General features: G+C 37.1%; 1 protein-coding gene across 3 annotated transcripts in view; it reads right to left on the bottom strand.

Moving 5' to 3' along the window:
- Positions 1 to 23001, bottom strand: part of ATXN7L1 (ataxin 7-like 1) — a 116706-nt gene that overhangs the window by 67689 nt on the left and 26016 nt on the right. For 2 of the 3 annotated variants that reach the window (XM_014963826.1, XM_014963825.1), the window contains exon 2: positions 9970 to 10074. The exons of the other annotated variant lie outside the window; for it this stretch is intronic. In XM_014963826.1, coding sequence (XP_014819312.1) covers positions 9970 to 10074 — 105 coding nt within the window. The remainder of the gene's footprint in view (positions 1 to 9969; positions 10075 to 23001) is intronic. 3 annotated transcript variants of the gene reach the window in all.

Below are 23001 nucleotides of genomic sequence, written 5' to 3'. Positions count from 1 at the left end.
AGCACACTTTTTCAGTATTGTTGGCCAATTACTGGTCCATGTTTCAGTTTGCACAGATGTACTCCTGCTTCAGTACTTTGAGGTAAGAGTGGCACCAAAACCAAGACTCCTCCCTGCTGATCCTTCTCCTAACACACTAAATTAAAAATTAAAAAATTTTTTCAATAACCAATCTCAAACCTAAAACCAGATAAAAAAATAAAATTCTCTAGTTACACAATTAGTAAAGCACAACACTGATGATACTCATGAAAAGAATACCTTACACAACACAGGGAATAAATTGAAAGCAGATGTATCAAATAATGATACATTAATGCTTGCCTTAACCACATTTCTCATATGCAATGCTTGATATTTTATGTAAGTATGGTATTAGTTATACTTCACTAGTTGCAGAGCAGATGCTAGGCACGATAAAAGATTATTTCACAGAAACAAGAAGCGTGTTCAAAAAAGGCGGGGGGGTGGGTGGAAATCTGTTATTTCCCATAACTCTAGTCAAGGAAAACGTTCCTGGTTAGCAGCATCACTGGTCTCACAAAGATAAATAGCTAGTAAGGCAAGTTTCATAGATTTTATTTTGGCATCTTAACATTAGGTAGGTTTGGGGACAAGAAGCTAAAGCAAGTATTTGAAATTGAATCAAAATCAAAATATACACCTAGTGAGGCGAACAAGTTGCCCATCACCATTTGCCTAACATTTTAAACAGTTAGTTCACTATGTCTTACAGAATAAAGTTTCATTAATCTATCTAGATTAATGCAAAAATTTTAATTTGAAAACAGGAGCCTACAGTGTGTCTAACCTATCTGTAATAATAAAATATATTTTAGAACAAGGCCTAATTCAATATTTTAGATTTTAATATGACAATTATTACATTAATATCACCAGTTAAATAGAATAGCAATAAGCTATTAAGATAATTATGTGAATCATTACAGGACTGTGAAATAGAAAAACACACACAGCTTCAGCTATATTTGAAATGATCAGAATTTTAAATACAGTATTTTTATGCATACAAATAAAATGTTTTGAATAGATTTGGCACTAGTCAGGTACCAAGATGTTGTGCCCTACTATTACAATGAAATAAAGAGAACTCACTAGACTTTAAATACGAAGCTGTGACAAAAATGCTTGCATACTAGAGGAAAAAAAATAATTTTGAAATAAACAAGAAGAAATATTTTAAAAATTAAGAAGGTATAAGAGAGAAATATTGTTACTGAAAATTGTGGAAAAAGTATCTGAAGTTGATTTGCAAGCCTTGTACCAGCTATTTTATCATAGCTGAGGTTTCCCTCTACTAAAAAATAAGGGATTTTTAAATACTAATTAAAAAAAATATTTTTTTATGGAAGACATTTAATTTAAGTACTTCCAGCTTGAAAAAAACATAATGCTCTTGAAGTACAGCTTGGTATTTATTTCAATTGCTCTCTGTCACACCTCCATAAAAAAGGACATATGACTATCCTATCATCCTCCTGCATATCAAGGGACTTTTGTCTTCCCCGCTGCACCACAAGTGGCCTGTAGATGTTAGAAAAAGCAACAGAAACATTGTCGGAAGGCAGTATTTCTGACTATCAGCAGCAGTACTTCTGGAAAGCAACAAACTGCCATTTCAATTTTCTTTCCACTCACCATTCTACATAACAAGGTAGTCTAATCCTGGCACTTGTGAAGACCAGAGGTATATTCTGGGGTGATCCAACCTCCTCCCTGGCCTGGTTCTCTAGCTCTGAAGGGAGCCCTGAACACACAAGATGAGTTGCCCCTCCAGCCTCACCTGCCAACTCACATGCAGACTCAGCAACCACAACTCATGGCACAGGAGACATTCAGTTGCTAGAGAAGACACTACCCAAAAATTGCTGCTGTTTCCTTTGGCAAAAGTCAGTAGTCAATGGAGGAGAACCAATTTTAGGAGCCAGTTAATAGTAAAAATTTTAGTACAAGGAGAGTAAGAAGTTCCTGAACTTGAAATATGCTTTGCAAAAAATTGCTAAATGATAAAACAGTAGGAATTGCAACAGTTAGAAAATTAACTAAAACCAAAATGTTTAGACAACTGCTAAAAGTCATTGTCAATGGGCAGGGCAATGTGCAGACAAGACATCTACAAACTTGAAATGGAACTTCTAATATTTGGTAGTGACTAATTCAAATGTTAATTACCTTCTGTAACACATGTAGAGTAAAATGCTGTACTACCGAAAAAACCCCATGCCTCACCCTCAAAAACCCCACCACATCTTCTGTGCCTGATCACATGAAGGATAAACAAAGAGATAACACAGAGAAGAGAATTGATCTTAATGCTTCTATACTTTTGAATACAGCACAGGAACAATGACTTCTTATTTGGGCCTTTGGCAAATTCAGGTTCCACTTCAAATTTCCTTTCTTTACAGTGCATCACATTTGATATAAAAAAAAAAAGGATTTATTTTTGCTTATCTTTTACTCACCAAAACAATTCTAAACAGTGAATTCAAAAAGCTCTTAATTCTGTTTTGGACTTTATCTAGGAATAGGACCACAAACTTGTTTTCTTTTAAAATTATTTTTAAAAACATTATTTCTCTAAGATCAAAGACAGTCAATTTATCCAGCCCAAGCAAGACACACTATGGGAAACTTCAAGCCAAATACTCTTATTTTTAATTTTGCTGGATTTTTACAGGTCATGATGGAAAATTTTCACTATACCTTTCCCATCTCCCCCACTATTACAACCCCCATCCCTCCACGAGCGAAGCAGCTGGAAGAATAATGCACTAAACACAGCCCTGTAAATTATAGTATGTAGGAGATTAAACTTAAGCCTAATGCTACAGTCAACCTTCAACAGCTGAGTTCTATTAATGGACACTCCTTAAAAGAAATCCTTATTGGTTACTATTTAAAACGACATCTCCATTAAAATCTTGACTGAAAGAAATTAAAAGTGATATGTAACTCCCATCAATGCAATGACAACACCACCCAGTTCAAGTATGTACTGCATCATTTACCACAATTTATATGAAATTAAAAAAATACAAAAGGGTTCACTAATCAAGTACTATCAATGAATACACTATGCAAAAGAGATAAGCTACTTTATAATGACAGGAAATACACGTAAAGTAGAACAATACACTCGCAGTGTTATTATTACTCTTTCAATCTCCTTCCTATGTCAATTTATATAAGATCAGCATTCTAAAATTACATCACAGTCAAGGCAATGTAAAGGCACAACTTGACACAAAAAAAATAGGGAAGAGACAATTAACCAAGGTTTTACTTTCAGACTTTTCAATTTCATTCACAAGGTCCAGAAATAGGTAAGAGGGGCTGGGGGAGGAAGGTTACTATGCTTAATAGCAACTGCATACATGTGTAGCATTCTGTTCACTGCTGAACGTTTTCTTCTGTTGAATACTCAACTGCTCCCCAATGCACAATCCTTTGGGACTGAATGCTGCCAAAATGTTCCTGCTTTCTCATTCAAAAAAACCTTTTGAATGAATAAATTTTCAGTTATTGATACATCAACCTAGGGTGAATATTTGAAGTGCAGAAGTTACCTATGGGAAGTTGTCAGCTTCCTACTTACACTACTCATTGACCTTGTATCTAACTCTCTATATATCATATCTATTTCTATATCTGAACTTGTCTCTTTTAGGCTCTGTCACTGATGATAAATTGGTAACAACAAAGTAGAAAGCAGTTTAAGCAGTGGGATGATAAAAGAAAATATATAAAAAAGCCAACCCTATCAAATACTGTGCTACTTTTTTCTAAGCAAGCAGGTCAGCAGGTCTGAGCACAGCTCCACTTTTAATTCACACGCTAGACTAAGAAAAGAAAACACAACAAACTCCTTCCAGCCTCAAGCAGATCTCAGCCACCTGCAAGGTGAAGACATGCTACGCCTGGTGTTGCTCTGAGCATCAGCTGCACATATTTCAATCCCTATCACAGTCCATCCCTTGGATCTGTGTGTTTCTCTTTACATTCAGATTTACTCTGTCTGATACATTTCCCATGCACAAAGCATGCACTAGTCTGGTTTTAGCCTGGGTTATGGTGTGACTGGTGGGTAGGACATTCTCCTCTCCTAGAAGGCGGAGGATGAGAGAATGGCTTGTAGACGGTAAGGCTACGAAATCCAAATCTCTTGCTTCCCGGACAAGTAATTACAGAGAAGATAGGATTTCTTTCTTGTTTTTCTTGAATGAACATGGCCTTGTCAACATATCTTTCACTGAGCTCTCCCCAGGGCACACATGAAAAAAACAAGCTGTTTGCAGTCCTGGATAAGCACAGTAGCCAATACTGAGGTGACCAATGCTCTCATGCATACGAGCAGCTAAGAAGGATTTTTATTTATTGCTTAATTTAAATCGCGTATTAAAATGTCAATTGGTTATCTTTCATCCATCTAAGTGCTTTGCTGAATCTGGCCAGAGTCTAAAGAAAGACAGATTTTGCATTTCTGTACCTATTCGGAGTCTCAAGAATTGCTCTGCTGGTCTAAAAGTACAGCACTCCAAAATACATAGGGAAAAAGATGAATTCAAAGGACTGCTGTTTTAGTTTTGCCTCTTCAAGAGTAATAATCATTCACTCTACCTGGATTGTCCATATAGCGATGTAATATTTAAGTTCTGTGGGAAAGGTGGAAAAGATGGTTTTTGACCACAGTTTCACAGCGACTGCCGTTACACCGACCTTGGAGAACTTGCAATGACACGGCCATGACGGACCCACAGAACCTGCATGTTCCACTGCAGGAACTACAGCTTGGATTTTCATTGCAGACAGGAGACAGAAGGTTATGCCACTGGCTGTGCTTTGGTCTCAAGAACCAGATTTCTGATAGAAAGTCTGTACAGCTGAAGGGAATTTTTTGTAGCTTTCAGCTACTATGGGTTTCAAATTCAAAGTAATGGAAAAGAAAGTTATAGACAAAATCAGTGTATCCTAGGCAATTGCACACGTAAACATGTACAAATTCAATTCTTTCTACCCCCAACCCCACCAAAAGAAAAAACCTGAGATTCTTGACAGTGTAGCTGATAATCTTTCTAATTTAACAAAAAGCAAGAGGGGATGAGAGTAATTTTCATTATTTTAATTATTTTATGCAATGAAACCTAACCACATGGCAACCAGAAAGTTATTCAATCAATAATGGTATCATATAACAAGTTTTTACAAGGCTGTGAAAAAGAAAATTGCAGTAACAGAAGGAGAATCACTCAAAATGCCATTATCCTTGAAGGGCACAAGTGCATTCACCCCAGTAAAAGGTCAAACGTGATGGATAAAATATTGTCAATTATAAAACCCCAAGCAGCTGTATTTAATAAAAAACAAGGCACTGAATAATTGAAAATAGTATCAAAACTGAGAATAGTCCCTCAAATGTGACAGTGATACCTGTATCAAAATCCTTCTGCAAAAAAAGATGCCAACTAGTAATGTTCCAGCTCATGTTAAGAAAGCAAATCATTCTTGTTCATACTGTAAGCTCAGCCTTCTTGTCTTTAATCGTGGTTCATTAAATTGTAACGCACAACTAGTACAATGTAAAATAGCTAGTTCTGAGTAATTCAAAATATATAACTTCTCTTAGGAAAATAATTATGATATGGAAGGGAAAAGAATTTATTTATATTCTTCATTACTTCCTAGCTTGTTTTTCTTTTAAATGATGCTTATACAGCCAAACAGATGGATAAAAAGGAAATATCCTTTTCCAACTTTCATAAGGACATGAGGATGTCAACCCAAGAATTTATAACTCAGAAGTAATGAAAATCAAGAGTAGCTTTTTTTTTTCTGTTTTTAAGGAATAAGAATTTCTACTTCTTAATTAGAAGCCTGTTAGAATAACCCTGGAGACAGGCAGGATAGATAGCAACAAGCCTCTAAAAAAGGAATTAGCAAAAGAAGAGATCTTCATGGTCATTTCTCCTTGATGAAGCAAAATTCTTCTCTCTATGCTACAACTTCATCAAATGGGGATGTTAACTATGTAGTTCATTAAGATACCCTCCACAGTTTTGGAAACTGTTCCAGAGTATGTTTGGAAACTTTCTTTAATGGTTATACTGCAGTTATTGTTTAACCAAGCTGCATTATTTAGCTTGGCTAATTCACCCCCTCCTACCAGCTTTAGTTTTAACACTTTCCCATCATTAATTTATTTCCTTATATTAAAATAAAAAGTCAAGATGCTTTCTATATGTACACTGCTTGTTCTTCACTGTGCCAGAGCTACCTTTTATGACAGATTTTCCTGTCATCAGGAAAAGGACAATGTCAATGAGACTATTATTGTTTGGAACATTAAAAAAAAATATAAGCAGAACTGTATCTGATGCTCTTTAGTCTCATAAAGGGCAATGCAGTATAAGAATACAAAGCTTTATTCTTTCTGGGACCAAAGGAAAATAGAAACATCTCCTGAGACCGTACGGGTCCCATCTTAACAAGTAACAGACTGTCACAGAACTGGAGTTAACAGAAGTCATATGGACAGAGCTCAGCATAGGCTGCCACCCTAAAAATCTTGTAGAAAACAGACATATTGGAGGAAAAAGCCCAAACAAACAGCAAGAACATTATGGCACTTCAGGGATACTAAAACATTACATTTTTGGTGTCCCAAGGAGTGCTCTCTGTCTTCACTGAGGTCATCATTTGAGAACAAAGTCTCAAAACTAAAATTCCCCACATGCCAAGTACACTTAGTAATGCTACAAGCTGTATAACTAGACTGACTTGTCATTTCAAAGCACTTTATGGAGAAATAAACACAACTACATGTTCACACATTAAAAACAAAAAATCTAAGCCATTGTACCACTGCCACAAGTTTCTCAGAAGAACTGGCTTTACAAGCAACACTATTTCAACCCTATTGTTGATGACATTATGATATACTATTTTCTAAGTGCACAATAATACTGAATGACCTCAAGAAATTATTTGTTTTATATAGTTTATCCAGCAGCCTATAACAGCAAGTCTCTCTTTCAGTTGGGCTTACGCAACATGTACATGAATGGTTTAATCCTCACAAATGGATGTAAATGTTTATCTCACAGACAAAAGAATGTGAAACTGCTCTTAAAAATAATTCAGTATTTCTCTGACTTGGAGGCTAGAAAAGATCTACTACTTTGCAACACTGAGCTTTATGCTGTGTTTATTACAAAGACTCTCAAGTTCAGCAAGCTAGTCCTCTAATTCCCCAGATTTCTTTTACCTTCCTGATTTCTCCTGGTCTAAGGTTGTAGGATGCAATGCCTCCCATTAAAAAAGCCTGAACCACAACCAGTTTTTTCTCTTTTTCTGCTTGATATTCTAGGAATCAAACCCTTAGAAGTTAAATAACAACATCTGCAGCTATAGTCTTCACAACTTCCCAGTACCATCAAGGATGGCTGCCACATGTCTGAAATTAGAGACAAATGAAACAGTGGGTCTTCTTAGGCTCTGGAGAAAGGCAAATGCCAGCAAAGGCTCAAGGGAAGTGTTACAAAAACGTTTGCTAAACTAAGCATTCCAGCGCTGTTCCAAAGCCAAGACCTTCAAGTTACAATGCAGGGAACCTAGAAACATAAAGCACGTGTCTGGCACCGACCTAAATCTGTACTGAGAGAATATAGACTGGATCTTACCAAGGGATATTAGTAACAAGCCACACTGTGGGAGCCTCTGGGATAGATCTCTACAAGTCCTTGTCAGTAGCAATAAAGGCTCCCCATGACGCAGCCTTCAAGAGCCAAAAAACCACTAGAGGCTTCTAATGCTTTCTCATTCCATTGTCTTTGTTATGACTTTAAAGCTGCTGTTCAAGACATGTAAAATAATGCATTTATGGTATATATGATAGTCTAAACTACCTCAAAGTCTAACAACAGCATCACTGAATTTACAGGTACACTGCTGCATGCCCTGACTAATTAAATAAAATCTGATCCACCAAACTGATTGTGTCCAACAACTGAAGAAGCTCTAAATAAAACTGAAAATTAAATATTCCTGCTTCACAGAAGAGCCCAGTGCAGCCAGAACTAATGTCTCAAATGCAGCCTTCTCCAGACCTTTCTCAGTGGACTACTGATATCATACTATACCCAGAGAGAGATTATTCAGACACAAGCAGCTCCTGGTTGATCTGTTTTCTAATGCAAGATTTTTATAATTTTCTGATCAGACAATGCAACTACAGATCAATTACTAAGATCCATATGTTGCTCTTCCTTTGATCTTACTCATTTCTTATCAAAACAACTATATGTTAGTAGATGCATCTCTTATACAACATGTAGGACTTCTAACAGATTAATTTTTTTTAAATAAATTATTAGTTATTTTACAATAGTTGCCAGGAGCTCCAAGAAACCTCCTCTCTTCTAAAACTTCTTTTATATGGTTTTAGTACATCACCTTTTCCATTTCTTTTCTTTTAATACAGTCTACTTTTTTTTTTTTTTTAAGTCTTTATTGACCGAAGGCTCTTAAATCAAGCAATTCAGAATTTAATGCTCACTTGTTCAGTGTAACAGGATTTCTATAATGAAGATGAAGTAAAAGGTATTGTGTAAATAGTGGAGTAATGTAGGAAAGAGTAAAAGAAAAAAAAACAAACAAGCAACTCACAGAATCTTTGCAGTTTATGGGCAAAACACTTAACACTGATGGCAATTTGTTACTTCCAAAGAACTCAAAAAGTTCCTTCCAACATAGATTACTTTTATCTAGAAGAAACATCATTCTATGTGCCTCCTACATGAAAACACGACCAACTTTCATACTGCTCCCCAATCCAGAAGGTCATGCCCAGGAAACAGCACAACTACAGAAATCTAGAGCAAGGCATTACACAGGTTCCTCTGTTACGCAGTGGATCTTCTATTAATGCACCAATTCAATGTTTATGGTGCCCACTGTACCTATGACCACATGGACAGAAGCTTTTCTGTCACTGAAAGAACCCCAAGATACCTGAAGCTGGTCAGGAAGAAACAACATATGACTAAGGACAAGAAGGCTGGGTCTTTTTTTTTTTCTTGATGTTTTTAATTGATTTTATCCTCAGTACTAGCTACCTTTTATTATTATGCAATCATCTTCAAATTAATTTGATTAAACTGAATTTGAGTAACCTCATGCAAAGATAGCCATTCCAGTCACATTTTGCAATTCTTTAAAAAAGACAAAAAAAACCAAACCCTAAAAAAACACCACAGAAACAAACTACTGGACAAATAACAAATAAACCACTGGATAAGTAACAAATAAACCAGATGTTGGGATGAAGTTCTTCAGACAATATTTGAAAACAGTTTGTTAATCAATCGCAAAAATTTCTTACTAAAGTAGTTCCGCTTACAAATAATCACCATAAAAATTGTCATCTTGCTGTTGTCATACTAATTGAGAAATAAATATCTGCATATTTCTGCAGCTTCTCAAACGAACATTTTTCAACATGGAAATTACGTAAAAAATTAAACCCTATGATAAATATGAAAATAAACCCTATATACACCTATGTATAAATCCCATCAGAAAACAATCCATAACACCCAGCTTCTAGTAAATGTAGATCAGTATTGCAGCCCTCACTTCGCAGCTTTGATAAAAGACAATCCAACAGTTTTAGCCTAGCTAGTATCTAATTAACTGGATTTATTTGTTGTAATAGGTTAATATAGTATAACAAGTTCGACTTGAAAAGCCCAGCTTCTAGAACAACTAATTTAACTTCCTCTACAAGAAATACACTTATTTGCAAGCATCACTGGTATTTTCTGTGGAAAGAACACAAGATAACCAGAAAAGTATATCTGCAATCCCTCTGTCACAATCGTATGCAATGATTCCTAAAAGAACTATACGCTGGTTTGGCACTGTAATTCAGGAAAGAAAACATTCACTTACCGCAGTGTGACTGGAAAACCTGTGGCTTGACTACCTGATTGCAGATATTGCACACTACAAGATAGAAATCATCATGAGCTGGATAATGGCCAAATAAGTGCATATCTGTGGGAAAGTTAAAAATATATACAAGAATTAGAAATTAGGCTTTAAATATATGTTAAGAAAAAAAAAATTGAAAATACTTTAGGGCCACTACTGTTACATTAATTTATACAAAGCAAATTTATACATTGCTCCATAAGAGCTTTTTATCCACATTAAAGAGATTTTTATTCCTCTTCTAGGTTTCAAGGTTTTATACTAAGGCTGCAGTCTCATCCCTCAGTGCGAGTCAAAACACAGGCAGCAACACCTTTGTCTTAATGCTCACTGCCAAGAAGTGGAATAAGCATTTCTGTACTGGTCAACTGCTGAAACAGCAAAATAATGTCTTTTAAAATCTCGGCCTACACATCCTTTCAGAAAACACAGCGCACAGGTTATGCCCCACGTTACAATATTCCACAGTTGACTACAGATTGTTAGAGAACACCTCTTGCTTAAAAGCTAGTTTCAGTAACCAAGGTCAAGCATCCTACAGCTTAAAATACAGTCAGGAGTGTTATCGCTGTTTTGAATCAGATCACGACATGAAATTTCTGATTCTGCATGAATGTCCCTCCTCGTTCAAACACCCTGCTGTTTGTTTCCCCAACAAAAACTCTGGGAAGAGACAAAGTTGGTTAATGAGGTATTTCTCAACGATGGCATGAGGAATTTCATGAAATCAAAAGATGTGTGGAGTCAGACAATGACAGGCGCTTGTCCCTCACATAATGCAACCCATGCATTCTTAAGCCATTAGAAACACAGAGTAAAATGGGCTTAAATTACTACTGAAGGTCTCCGAGCTCTAACATTACAAGTGAGGTAACTTGTTTCACTCCACATTGCTTTAAGAACGAGCACACATACTCATCCACCGCAGCCCAGCTTGGAGGGCAGACACTCCAGCCACTTTTATGCACTTTGGCGTGATCATGTCACCACACCCAGTGTTGCTAACGAAGGTGTTGCTGCATTAGTAACCCCGGGACGGGTATCGGTCCCACGGATCGTGCTACCTCTCAGAACGGGGCAGTGACATCTTTATTCAAAGATGTCGTAAAATGGCATTCCAGTGGTATTCAGCAGCATCCGAGATCCATTACAGAGCTTGCAAAAGCGACTTGTGACTCAGACTGGAGCAACAACCTGACGCCTTTTAAATTGGAGGATAAATGCGAAGACCCTCAGTGAAGACAAACATGTACAACAGCAGCTGTGACCGATAAATATTAGCAACTAGATCTTACTTCTCCAGTAAGTATAAGTCACATTTTTCTTTAAAAATAGTGATTTCTTTCAAAAAGTGACTCAAGCAAGTACCTCATTTCACCAGTTCTTAACTAAAGCAAAGATTTTGGCCCTAGAAAACTGTTTTTATAAGTAATTCTGCCCTGCCTGTACCACTGTGTAAGTAACATCACTACTTAAGATGGCAGTACGCAGCATGATGAGGTGAGAAGTATCTTCAGTCCCTGAAAAGCCCACAAAAAAAAAAAAGAAGGACCCCTCTCACAATAATTCAGGCAGTATCACAGGTAGATACAAACAGGCTTATTCAAGCATCCTTGGGCACAAACCAGCACCACCAACCTGCAGGTTATTTCATAGTCTGATATGATGTTCCTTTATCCTCTGAAAACCAAAAGCCCCATTATATGTTACTGCTCATACCAGGCTATGAAATCCAGTCGAAAGGTTAACCAATCATGACTCCTTCGCCATGCTAGTCTTGGACTAACCAAGCCTTCAAATGGATTACAGCCAGAAGAATGCAATCAACACATTCAATTTAAATTTAAAAGAAGGGCAGTGGTGAGGTATAAACTCCTTTGGTAGTTTCTTGAGGTAGTGTTAGAACTGATGAAGCCAAAACTGCACAGTTAGATAAAACCAAATCCTCCCTACTAGTAAAACAAACAAGCAAAACCCTAAGCAGGCACTATGTCTGGCCTGTTTATTTTTTGTTTTGATGTGAAAAGTCAGTGATCTTAAAAATAACTTTATATTTGATCAGAACCTACAGGTCTCCACTAATAGCACTGTAAACTCCACAAAAAGGAGTATTTCTTCCAGGTATAATTTAACACCAAGTCTCAGCTTGAAAACATGGATTTAATGAGTTATGAAATATTTCAAAAATGGTTAAAACATTTCAACAACTTCAACCTTTTTTTTCTGTTATTCAAATGGTCCGGTGACAATCTTTTTATGAAAACATATAGACTTTGCCCTTTACAAACATAAAAGTTACAACTTCTTTCCATTTTAAGTTCCTTAAGTCCATTTAACCTTCACAGCTCTATATAGTAGCCTTTAAAATACGCCCAGTTCTGAGGCATGTGAAGCCTGGCTGGGTCTGAGTCTGAGTTTTTATGAAGTCTGGCTGCAGGGAGTAACTTATGAAAACACATACGGTATTAATACTGGAGAAATCTACTCAAGTACATAGATGGAATGAAAAAATCAGGTTAGTTCAAAGGATCACAGAATCATCTACGTTTTCACCAGACACTGTCAGGGAGAGTGAGCAGTGAAGGAAAAGTTCCGGTACCTGTGAGCTTGCTGCACAACCCTGGCAAATAAACAGCATCATTTGAGTCTTTATGATACTGAGGTGGCAGAAGTTGAGATGCAAAGAAACTGCACGGATGTGTAGGAGAACACACCAAAACGCTGCTGTGTGAAACATGGCATCAAAACAACACAAAGAGTAAGTGACATCCTGAATTAATGCTTTAGATATTTTTTTATTTTGCAGATACCTAGAAATAGCCCAGTGGAGATGCAAGCACCTACTGTAAATGTGAGCCTCCTGATATAAAATTGAAGTTATTAGCTACCTGTGAAAAGTCCACTCAAATTAATCCAAGAGTCTCAAGGACACAAGATCACAGGTTGGAAATCAGAAATAGGAATCACTCTACACAAATAATTTTTTCTTACTGAATCAGAACAGCTAAAAAACTTAAAGACTATCTCTCCACCTGGATTCCTTAAAAACCTCACTATGTAGGAGCTTGTGAGAGAGGAAAATTCATCAAGTCCAAACAGGTTGAACTGACTCTATTAGTTCATCAATGTTAACAAGATTGGCATGAATCAGTTTTCATGATTAAACTCATGATTTGTAAGCAACACACAGTATATATAAATTACTTTTTAATTAAAACTGTACAAAGCATTGTCTCACCAGAAGTTCCAACGGGGGACTCACTTTACTAGGCATGATAATATTACAAATGTAATCTAGATCAGAGAATTTACAACGAAGAAAGTAGGGAAAGTTTGAAATGCAAAAAAAAGCAGAAAATAGAAATAACTGTATTATCATAGAATCATAGAATGGTTTGGGTTGGAAGGGACCTTAGAGATCACCTAGTTCCAACCCCCTTCCATGGGCAGGGACACCTCCCACTAGAGCAGGTTGCTCAAAGCCCCATCCAGCCTGGCCTTGAACGCCTCCAGGGATGGGGCATCCATGACTTCCCTGGGCAACCTGTTCCAGAGTCTCTCCAACCTCACTGTAAAGAATTTCTTCCTGGTATCTAATCTAAATCTCCCCTCTTCCAATTTAAAACTGTTGCCCCTTGTCCTGTCACTGCACTTCCTGACAAAGAGTCCCTCCCCAGCTCTCCTGTAGCTCCCTTCAGGTATTGAAAAGCCGCTATAAGGTCTCCCCGGAGCCTTCTCTTCTCCAGGCTGAACAACCCCAGCTCTCTCAGCCTGCCCTCAGAGAAGAGACGATCCATCCCTCTGATCATCTTCATGGCCCTCCGCTGGACCCGTTCCAACAGGAACATTAACTTTAATACAGGTTTTCTTGCTTTTAATAAGAATAGTTCAATGCTACCATGTCCTACTTAAAGCGACCAGGACTGAAGTGTTATTCTGGACACTAGTATCATTCTTAAATAAGATCACAGCAATTTGACAATTTAGACCTTGTACACCTAGCAAAAAAGACAATTGCATCACCATATAAAAAAATTATCTCTAAAGACAAAAGTCATACCTCCTTGCCTGCTTAGTCAGAAGCAATGGTGATAAATTTTTCAGGAAAGGTTCATTTTGGAGAAGAAAACCTATCTCCAAAAGTTAGCTCAGGAAAGACTTCTTCATGGAAAAAGATAAGACCACTGAAGAAAATAGCAGATAACCAGCAAGTAAGGTGACTGACTATCATATAGTACTGAAGTAATTATCAACATACAAAAAGAGCAGGGAGGGACACAAGAGCAAGAGCAAAGAGTATTTTCTACCAAAACTTGGGTTCCCCTAAAAAGAGAAACAAAGTGACCAAGGTCTGCATGAGTCACCCCAGACTGGAATGGTGATCCCTACCAGAGGCTGTGATCTGCTTGTTCCCTAGATGCAAATACAGAGAGCTACAAGTCTGAGACAGATGGACCTGTCCAGCCCTTCTGCTAAAGTAAAAGCAGCCCATGGCCCCCATCACAGTTACCTCATTTTACTGGAAGATGCTTTTAGTAGATTTGAAGTAGACTTTCGATGGCAAGAAAGAACAGATAAATTATTTTCCAGTACCAAGACACTTTGCAGAAATGCTATCTATACATAGCCTGCTCCTTGCAGGCCTGAACCGTCATCCCCTCCACATGAAATCTTTTGGCCAGCCACGTCTGCTGATACTGTACTGTACACTGACAAAAGCCTTGCTTGAAAATGAGCCTTTTGACTAACAGGATGTGAGATGTCCCATATCATGTGAAAAATATGCAAGATAGGTGGAAATCAGAGACAGTGAATGCTGACTGTAGGAAATACGACTTTTCTAGATTCAAATCTTAAACGAAATATTACTCTGTGTATACTTCGCTATGGTACTTGGAAAATAAATATAACTTCTGCTTATAGTTTTTATATTACTAATATCTGCAAAAAAAAGACAGCAGTAGCCATATGACACAGTTTTGTAAGACATCAGCTTGGTAAAACGTGCATTAAAACCACAAATACCATAGAAACAAAAGAAAATGTTGCTTCTGCAAATTGTGGTACAAACACAAAAATGCAGGTGTCAGATACAACTTTTAATCTTCCCCAATAACACACACAAAGGAATTATTTTTAGAAACAATCAAAGCCAGATGTCTTATATGAATTTCATTCTCTATTATTATATAATTCATAATCATTTACATCCAACTGTATAATAAAACACAAGCTAGAAATAATCTAAAACATTCTTCCACTGCAGAATTAAGGCTATTGAACAGCAAGACCTCACAATATTGCATGGGAAATGAAATTTTTAATGATGATTCCTTTGCTAGAAATTATACACACTTTAAATGTTCACTTATGTATCAGTTGCTCCTCTAAATATACACACAAAGCCTGCTTGAAAAATATTAGTGATGTTTATTTGTAAAGAGAGAGAAGGGGAGGAGGAGGGGAGAAAGACTATTCAAGACACAGTGGTTTAAAATTAACAAAGAAAAGCTAAAAAAAAAAAGGCAATGGCAAAAATTGCAATGGACAGAACCAAATCTGTGGTTTCTCCAGCTCCTGGAGATACAGATTTTTAAACTCTGTGTCTATAAATGTGCTGAATATTTCCCTCCTGTTCCACAGAAGTGACAAATCTGTCCATCATTCAAAAAAGGAGGAATGCACAAAATCTTTCAGTGCATTAGATTAATTTTACATTTGAGATTACTTAAAAAAACTCAGTAATTTGAATGGTGACTTGAAACTCGAAAGTGAAACAATAAAAAGACATCTTCAGGGTATTACTCAGACAGCAGTTAAACATGCTTGCATAGACAGGATAGTGCTACCTTAGAAATAAATGTCACACTCTTTCCATTTAACATCAGCTTTATTCTCCCCCAAGTATGGTTTTCCTTTAGTTTTCCTTTTTTACGCAAAAGTCAGTAAGTTGCTTCAGTAATTAGTGAGCTAGTATAAATTGCATTTTATTTCTGAAAATGCCAGAGTCACAGTTGCCATTAATCACAGAATAATTTAAGCTGAAAGAGATCACTGGATGTCATTTACTCCAAGTCCCTGCTCAAATCCTGTCTAACTTCAGAGTCAGAACCACAAAGTAATGCTCAAGCTCATTTCTCTTCTGATGGGAAAATGCAGGTCATGGCTGAAGTAACCATGAAATTGAGGAAAAAAGTAAACTTAAAATATTCAGGACAGAATTAACATAGGGCCAAACACAATTGTAAGTTCTGACTGATATCCTTTGGGTGTTAATACAAGGAATCGAGGATTCTACATGCTAAAAAAAGATATCAAGTGATTAATGAAAACAGAAATACTGGACTTTTCAACAACAGCAATAATGAATGAAGAAAAAAAATGCAGGGAAAGAACAGCAAATAGATTTAACAAGAGTCAGTGAGGTAAAGAGTCAAAGTGATGACATCTTTAAACCAGACTAGTAACTTGGAATGGTATGCTGCCTCCCAGGTTAGAGCAATCATGAGGATGCTGGCAATCCTAAAGAATGTTGGGAATTTTTCATTAATTATAGTTTATACAGGAAATACTACCCCAAGTGACTTGGAAAGATTGTGGACTACTCTGCCTTATCTAGGCATTCTGAAACTGTATTGAAGATGGAAGTGATGCCTTCCATTCACAAAGACCCGTAGCAAAAGAAAAAAATAGAAGTTCATCATTGGAAATCAGCAATCTAAACAAACATTGTGGATTAACAATAGCTGCGTACCTTTCATAACAACAATCTGGTTGGAAGGGATTATAAAGTAAGATACTTATCACTGACATTTATACATAGTGTTTTTTGCAAAATAGTAAAGAAAAAAAAAAAAGAAAAAATAAACAAACATAGGAAAACGTGACAAAGCTTTTCTTCCACAATTCTGAATGTATGTAGGCTATTTGCCATCCCAGTCAAAAATAATTTGGCAACACATGACCAGAATTGCTACCAAATTAACACATCACAAGAATACTTGAAGAGAAAACCCCAGACTCACAGGTCTAGAAAGTATGCTGCATATCTGCAACACCAAGAAAACTCAGCTTTTCACATCTTAAGATATCTTAAGGAATGTTAAGTTTTTCCTCCTTGAAAAACCACCTTCTTAATACTTGCTTACATGGAGGCACACAGCCCCTTACCTCCTGGAGTAGGCAGAGGACATCTCATCTGCTTACGGAGTCTTTATTTCGCTATTGGTACATAACTTGGATAAAATACAGCCTCCAACACCAAATAACTAGTCAAGTGTTCCGCTCCTTTTGTGTATGTGCAAAGGCATTTAATTTTTCTGTAAGAATCTTCCTTCTGTAACACTGTACGACACTCAAAATTCACCTTCTTTTACAATTTTAAGTTTCAATAGTAAGTCAGGCTGCCATCCCACAAGAATTTAAACTGATCAAAGTTAGGCACTGGTATGGTCCTTTTTGCCTCCGAGCTTTATATTCCTGCCCCTCCCTTGTGTTTGAACCATCAATTAACTGATTATACAAGGAGTCAAATTCAAGACAACTCTGAACCAGGAGCAAAGTAGCAAGAGGAAGAACAAAACAAAACAGGAAAGGGTTTTCTGACAGTTTGATTCCATGCTGTTCCACAGCAGAGCCTGATGAACGCTCCCGCTAGCGTAAGGGAGGGGAAGGAAATGCAGAGCCCAGAGCGGGAGAGCAGGAGGACAAACAGGACCAAGACCAGTTAAAACCACTGTGGAGCAGTGATGCCTCTCTAGCTCGTCCTGAAATGTGTCACACAGGTATTTGTGCACTATTAAAGGAAGACATTTGGCTCCAAAAGCAGCTTGGCAAAAAGAAAGTTACTTATCTCTCAATTAAAGATAGCAGTAAGCAAATTTTTAGTTTGTACCGTATAAAAACGTTCAGAAGCATATAATCTCCTTTTACATAATTCTTTAAGTTTCTAACACTTTAGATTTCTGCACTAATCTTTAAAATCAGGTTCCCACTTCAACATTTAACTTTTCAATTATTTTGTACAATATAACCAGACACATTAACTTTCACCTTTTCAGTTCCTGAACATACTGGCTCTCCTGCCTGTCCTTCAGTTAAAAAGCCTCCTCATTTCAGATGTGAAAGGTGTAGGTAATACCAGTAAGAAAACAGTGCACATTAAGAGAGGGTCACGTGCCACTGAGGTCTGTTTAGATGGTAATGAGAATTGTTGTTAATACTTTATTTTTAATTTTTTATCATCAGAGTTTAAACTACAGGGCCAATACAAAGATTAAAGCTGCTAAAATATATTAATAAAATTTAGTGAACCTTTGCATTTGGCCACTGCAGCCCAGGGCAGGAGTGACAGGAGATGGTCCTGGAAAGGACCAGCTAGAGCAAAGACAGACTGTTCATGGCCTTGGCCATGCTCTGCACTGGCTCTTCTGGAGAGTGGAACAAGGCTGAAAGGCAAGGGCAAAAGACAGTTGAGCAGGGTGTCAGGCAATAAAAACCATGCTTGTAATTGAAATGGACATCATTCAATTACACAGTATTTAGTTTTAACTAGATAAGTGTAATCATAACATATGAATGTGAGGAATTGTAGCAACTCTGGTAATATCAAACTATTGTCTACAAAGTTATAACTGTTCTTATTTTTTACTTTAATGATTAGATTACTTCAGGGAAATTATCTCAAGGAGCATCCTCCTTGTGAACCTGGATTTTGAGCTGTCTCCCATTTTACATAAAACAACATATTCCAGGAACTAGAGCAACTGCTTATAAAGTCTACTATTATAAAATTGCAGAAAGTCAATACCCAGAAGAAATCCTTTTATGTGGTAAAATAAATACCTGTTAACCATATTAAAGTCCAAAGACAGAAAAAAAAAAATAAATCCCAAACCTTCCACACATCAGTTAAATAACTTGCCTCAAGAATCAAGGCGAGCAAAATACAAGGAAGAAACAGGCTTTCATGTCTTTAAAAGCAAGCTAGAGGAGTCGTGTACATGTAGACTATATCTTCAATTAGACCAACAGCTATACAGTTAGATCTGGCTTTTGGGCTTCAAGGATATGTGTGCCCAAAAATGTCTCTATTTTCCCCACTAGCTACAGTTAGTCTAATTAAGGATATCACCTCCAGCTACAAATTTCATCTTGCTTATGTCTGGAAATCTTCAGGACAGAAACGGTATTACTAAATGACAGCAAAAATTAAATTACTGAGGGCAAGGAAACATTAAAAGATACATTATTTATAAGGATCCAGACTATGCACTCTGTATCCAGAAGAGAGGTGACATCCCATTTGTAGAACATACAGCATAACTGTCCCCAGACTCCTGAGTGCAGAGAGCATGGCAAAGAAGTCCCGATCAGGAGACTCTTACCCTGCAGAAACAGTGGATTTCTCTTAGATGCTCACACAGACCACTATCAAAAACCGTGGAGAGCAAGCGTGGCTGCACGCAGGTGTGCATACAAAGGATAGAGGACGTGCAGGAGGATTATCAGCCTCTGCGTTAGACCTCTGATTTCTCAACTTCCCACAGGCTGGCATATGGGAAGGAATAGAGGGAAATTATCTTCATTTCCCTCAGAATTCAAAGTGAACGTCATGCACCTTGACTAGAGAGTCTCTAAGAACTACTATATAGCAACAGAACAATTCTTTCTACCTTGAACACGTACCAAGAGAAGTCTCACTGCAAATGAGACTTGTCAGCACAAGTAGTATCCTTCATGGATGACAGGAACGAATTTCAGCTCAGATTGATGCACGGCTCTCCTGAATTAGATGCTTGACCTTAAGCAACAGTTAGAGGGTAGCATCACATACATACTTTCTCAGAGACTTCTACAGGTCCTTCAAAGCAAAACCTGCAGAATTTGAAAGAGACAACCCTGCTTGACAGGTGGGAAAACATACCTACTTTATGGTAACAGACAACAACTATACTTTCAGGAAGTTGTCTGTACACAAGATATTGTGGCTTATTACAGAGCCTATGTCAATGCAGGTTATAGCCTGGTAACAGCAGACCTGGATCTGCCTAAATTTTGCTCTCTGAAGACAGATTTAGTTGTAAGAACACTGCTAACACTTGCACCCTGCATAGCAGCCTGCTGCTTCTCTACACATCTGGGTAGTTAAAAAGCTTCCAACCCTTTTGTTAAGGCCGATCTCTTCTTTGTTTGTGAGCTTCTTGGTCAGCACTTGGTTTGATGCCATTTGGTGCTGCACTTAAACGAGCAGTAAAGCTTAGTCCAGAGGATGGTGATCAGACCACGGCAGTTGAAACAAATGATAAAGAAAAAAGGTTGAGAATGGGCATGTAGTAGTTAGGTAAGATATTCACCAGGTACAGTCTTGCTGTCATGACATGAAACTGGCAGAGAGATGCAGCTACTATCACCACCTCCCGACTTTGTACAGGGAAGACTTTAGCTTTCCAAGCCTGCTGGAAGAACCTGACACAGTTAAAAATACTTGGTCTCACATGTGAGAACGGCATGCACTACTGCAGTGGGACCAGCAGCAACATCTACTTCAAGAACCTGTTCCATGTACATAAGACACTTCCTCCTTACAGGACATCAATTAAAACTTTTAAAAAGAAATCAAAATGCAACAATGTTCAAATTCAGTTGACAATTGTTAGCTGACTACCTCGGAGGATAAAATGACCTCTTGTGAGGTTATTGGAACAGCTGAGGAACAGCCAGAGTGAGAGAGAAATTTATTTTAGTTCACCATAAATATTGCTTCTGATTGTGGCTGGCTGAAGAGGAGAGAAGGCAGCATGAACTATTGTCAGTTTGTTTTCTGTATCACAGCACAATAATCTTAACGGTTCACTATAATCAATAAGTATTTACTAATGATGTAGGTATGCTATTACTTGATTTCAAACCAGTAAGGTTTCTACATGGACTTAGTACAAAGACTTGAAGCTTTCCATTGTGCATGTAAAAATAAATATTTGAAATCAAAATAAATTAATTACCCATCTGTAAACTACACTAGAGTACCTCTGTACTACAGACCATCTTTACAGTGGGTCAGGGTGAGTACGAAAGCTTTTTCTTATTTTTCTCCATTTCTTAAAACTGTAGCTCCAATCATCTTATATTATTAGGTGATCAAATATTAAGTGATCTGAAGAATAAAGTTTGAAAGGAAAATAACTTCTCTGATCTTTATTGACATTTTCTGTTTTTCCTTTTTCTTTTTAAGGAAATGCTGAATACAGCCATACTGTATGTGGAGTAGAAAACCAGAAATGTTTTAAATACAATTAATTTGTAATACTTTATTTTAGTAAGTCCACCATTTGGAGTGCTAGTAATGAAACACTGCAAGGATTGTAGACATCCTTTCATTTTCTTGTCAATGCACAGTAATAAAAATATGTTATCTATGCAGTCAAACAGTCCTTGGGAGGAAAATCCCAAGACTGAAAAAAACGTTCACTCCTATTTCTTATGTGCAGACTGCCATGAAACAGACTTTAATCCTCCAACTGGTGTTTTCTTCATAAACATTCAGCAAGACACACTGGCACTCACACGCCAGCCTGCAAAGCTGTATTATCTTCTGCAGAAGAGTGACTCTGGTTTAAGGCAGTACAACTGCGCTGAAGGAGAGCTGGCTTAATTCCTGGCTCCCAAACAACATTCTTGCATGACCCTGATTAGATTTTTTTCTGTGCCTCAGTATCCCATCTCTAAAATCCTGATAATATGCTCTTTGTCTGCCCTGCCTGTTTAGATTGCAGCCTTTCAGTGTTCTCTTACTATTTGTCCATACACTGTGGCCACAATGGGGCCCTTCATTTTGGCTGGGACCTCACTATGACTATAGACCAAGCAATGAATAAGATAACTTTCAGTATGTTTTAGAAGCGGTGTGTGACAATTGGAATGCTATCGCAAAGACTTATTAAAGACGTCTTAATAATGCTTAAAGGAGCATTTCCATACCCAAGTGGCGTATATAATTGCAACAAATATTCTTCTTTGTTGACATTGTCAAATAAAACTTTTGTTTTGCATTTTTTATGGAGATCCCACCTTTTTGAGTAAGAACGTAAGTTACAAAGGGTTAAAAAAAGTCACATAAAAATGAAATTTTCACAGCTTTCTAGCCCAGCTCTTTAATAACAAGATTATTATTGCTATTAGAATAGAAGTTTGATAATAAAAATAGCATCATCAGGAAAATATTTCTCAGACAATGAGTATACTCTTCTAATTTTTCTAGCACTGAAAATGAGTAAATGAACAAAAAAACATTGAGAAAAATAAAACCCCTAATCTCACAGAAGTCATTTTACAAAATGCTGAGTATCTCATTGCTTGTCCATGTACAGGAAGAGTGGACCCATACACTCTTCCCATTTCATCAAGAAATTGTTGTTGTGGGTGCCTTTACTGCTGTTGGGTGTATCCATTACTGCCAAGGAAAGTCAGGATTTCTTCATACTCCACAACTCGGCTATTACAAAACTCACAGAAAACTCAAATCCAGTTCCTCCTCTCCCAAAGCGTTCTGAGCAGTTTTCCAATCAAGTAGCAGTTGTTTCAGTAGACCTAAGATGCTATATCCAGTAAAAGCATAAGCTTGGTGTATATAATCTTTCACTACTAGGTTGCTACTTTAAAGCAAATCGCTAATGATTAGTACTGTCCATTAAATATTTCACGATGATTGTATACCCAAGTTTTTTAAGAATAAGTTTGCCAACAGATACAGTCACAGCTAGATCTTGGACATCAGTGGTACACTATAATAGAAACCGAGCTAGTCTTTAGCCTCATGGCATCTTATGATGTCATTTGCAATTTGCTGTTTACCTGCTCTACGGCCAATTTCAGTTTCTGGGTCAAAAGCATAGCTAAAAAAAAAGTCAAACATAGCTAAATATCTAAAAACTATGCATCTCAAAGCAATCAGAAACACCCTCTGAAACTAATTAGTCATGACATTTATAA

Source organism: Calidris pugnax, unplaced genomic scaffold (assembly GCF_001431845.1).
Source record: "Calidris pugnax isolate Ruff unplaced genomic scaffold, ASM143184v1 scaffold44, whole genome shotgun sequence".
In the NCBI taxonomy this organism is placed as follows: Eukaryota; Metazoa; Chordata; class Aves; order Charadriiformes; family Scolopacidae; genus Calidris; species Calidris pugnax.
The sequence above is the reverse complement of the archived record's forward strand: the minus strand, read 5'-3'. Positions and strand labels throughout refer to the sequence as shown.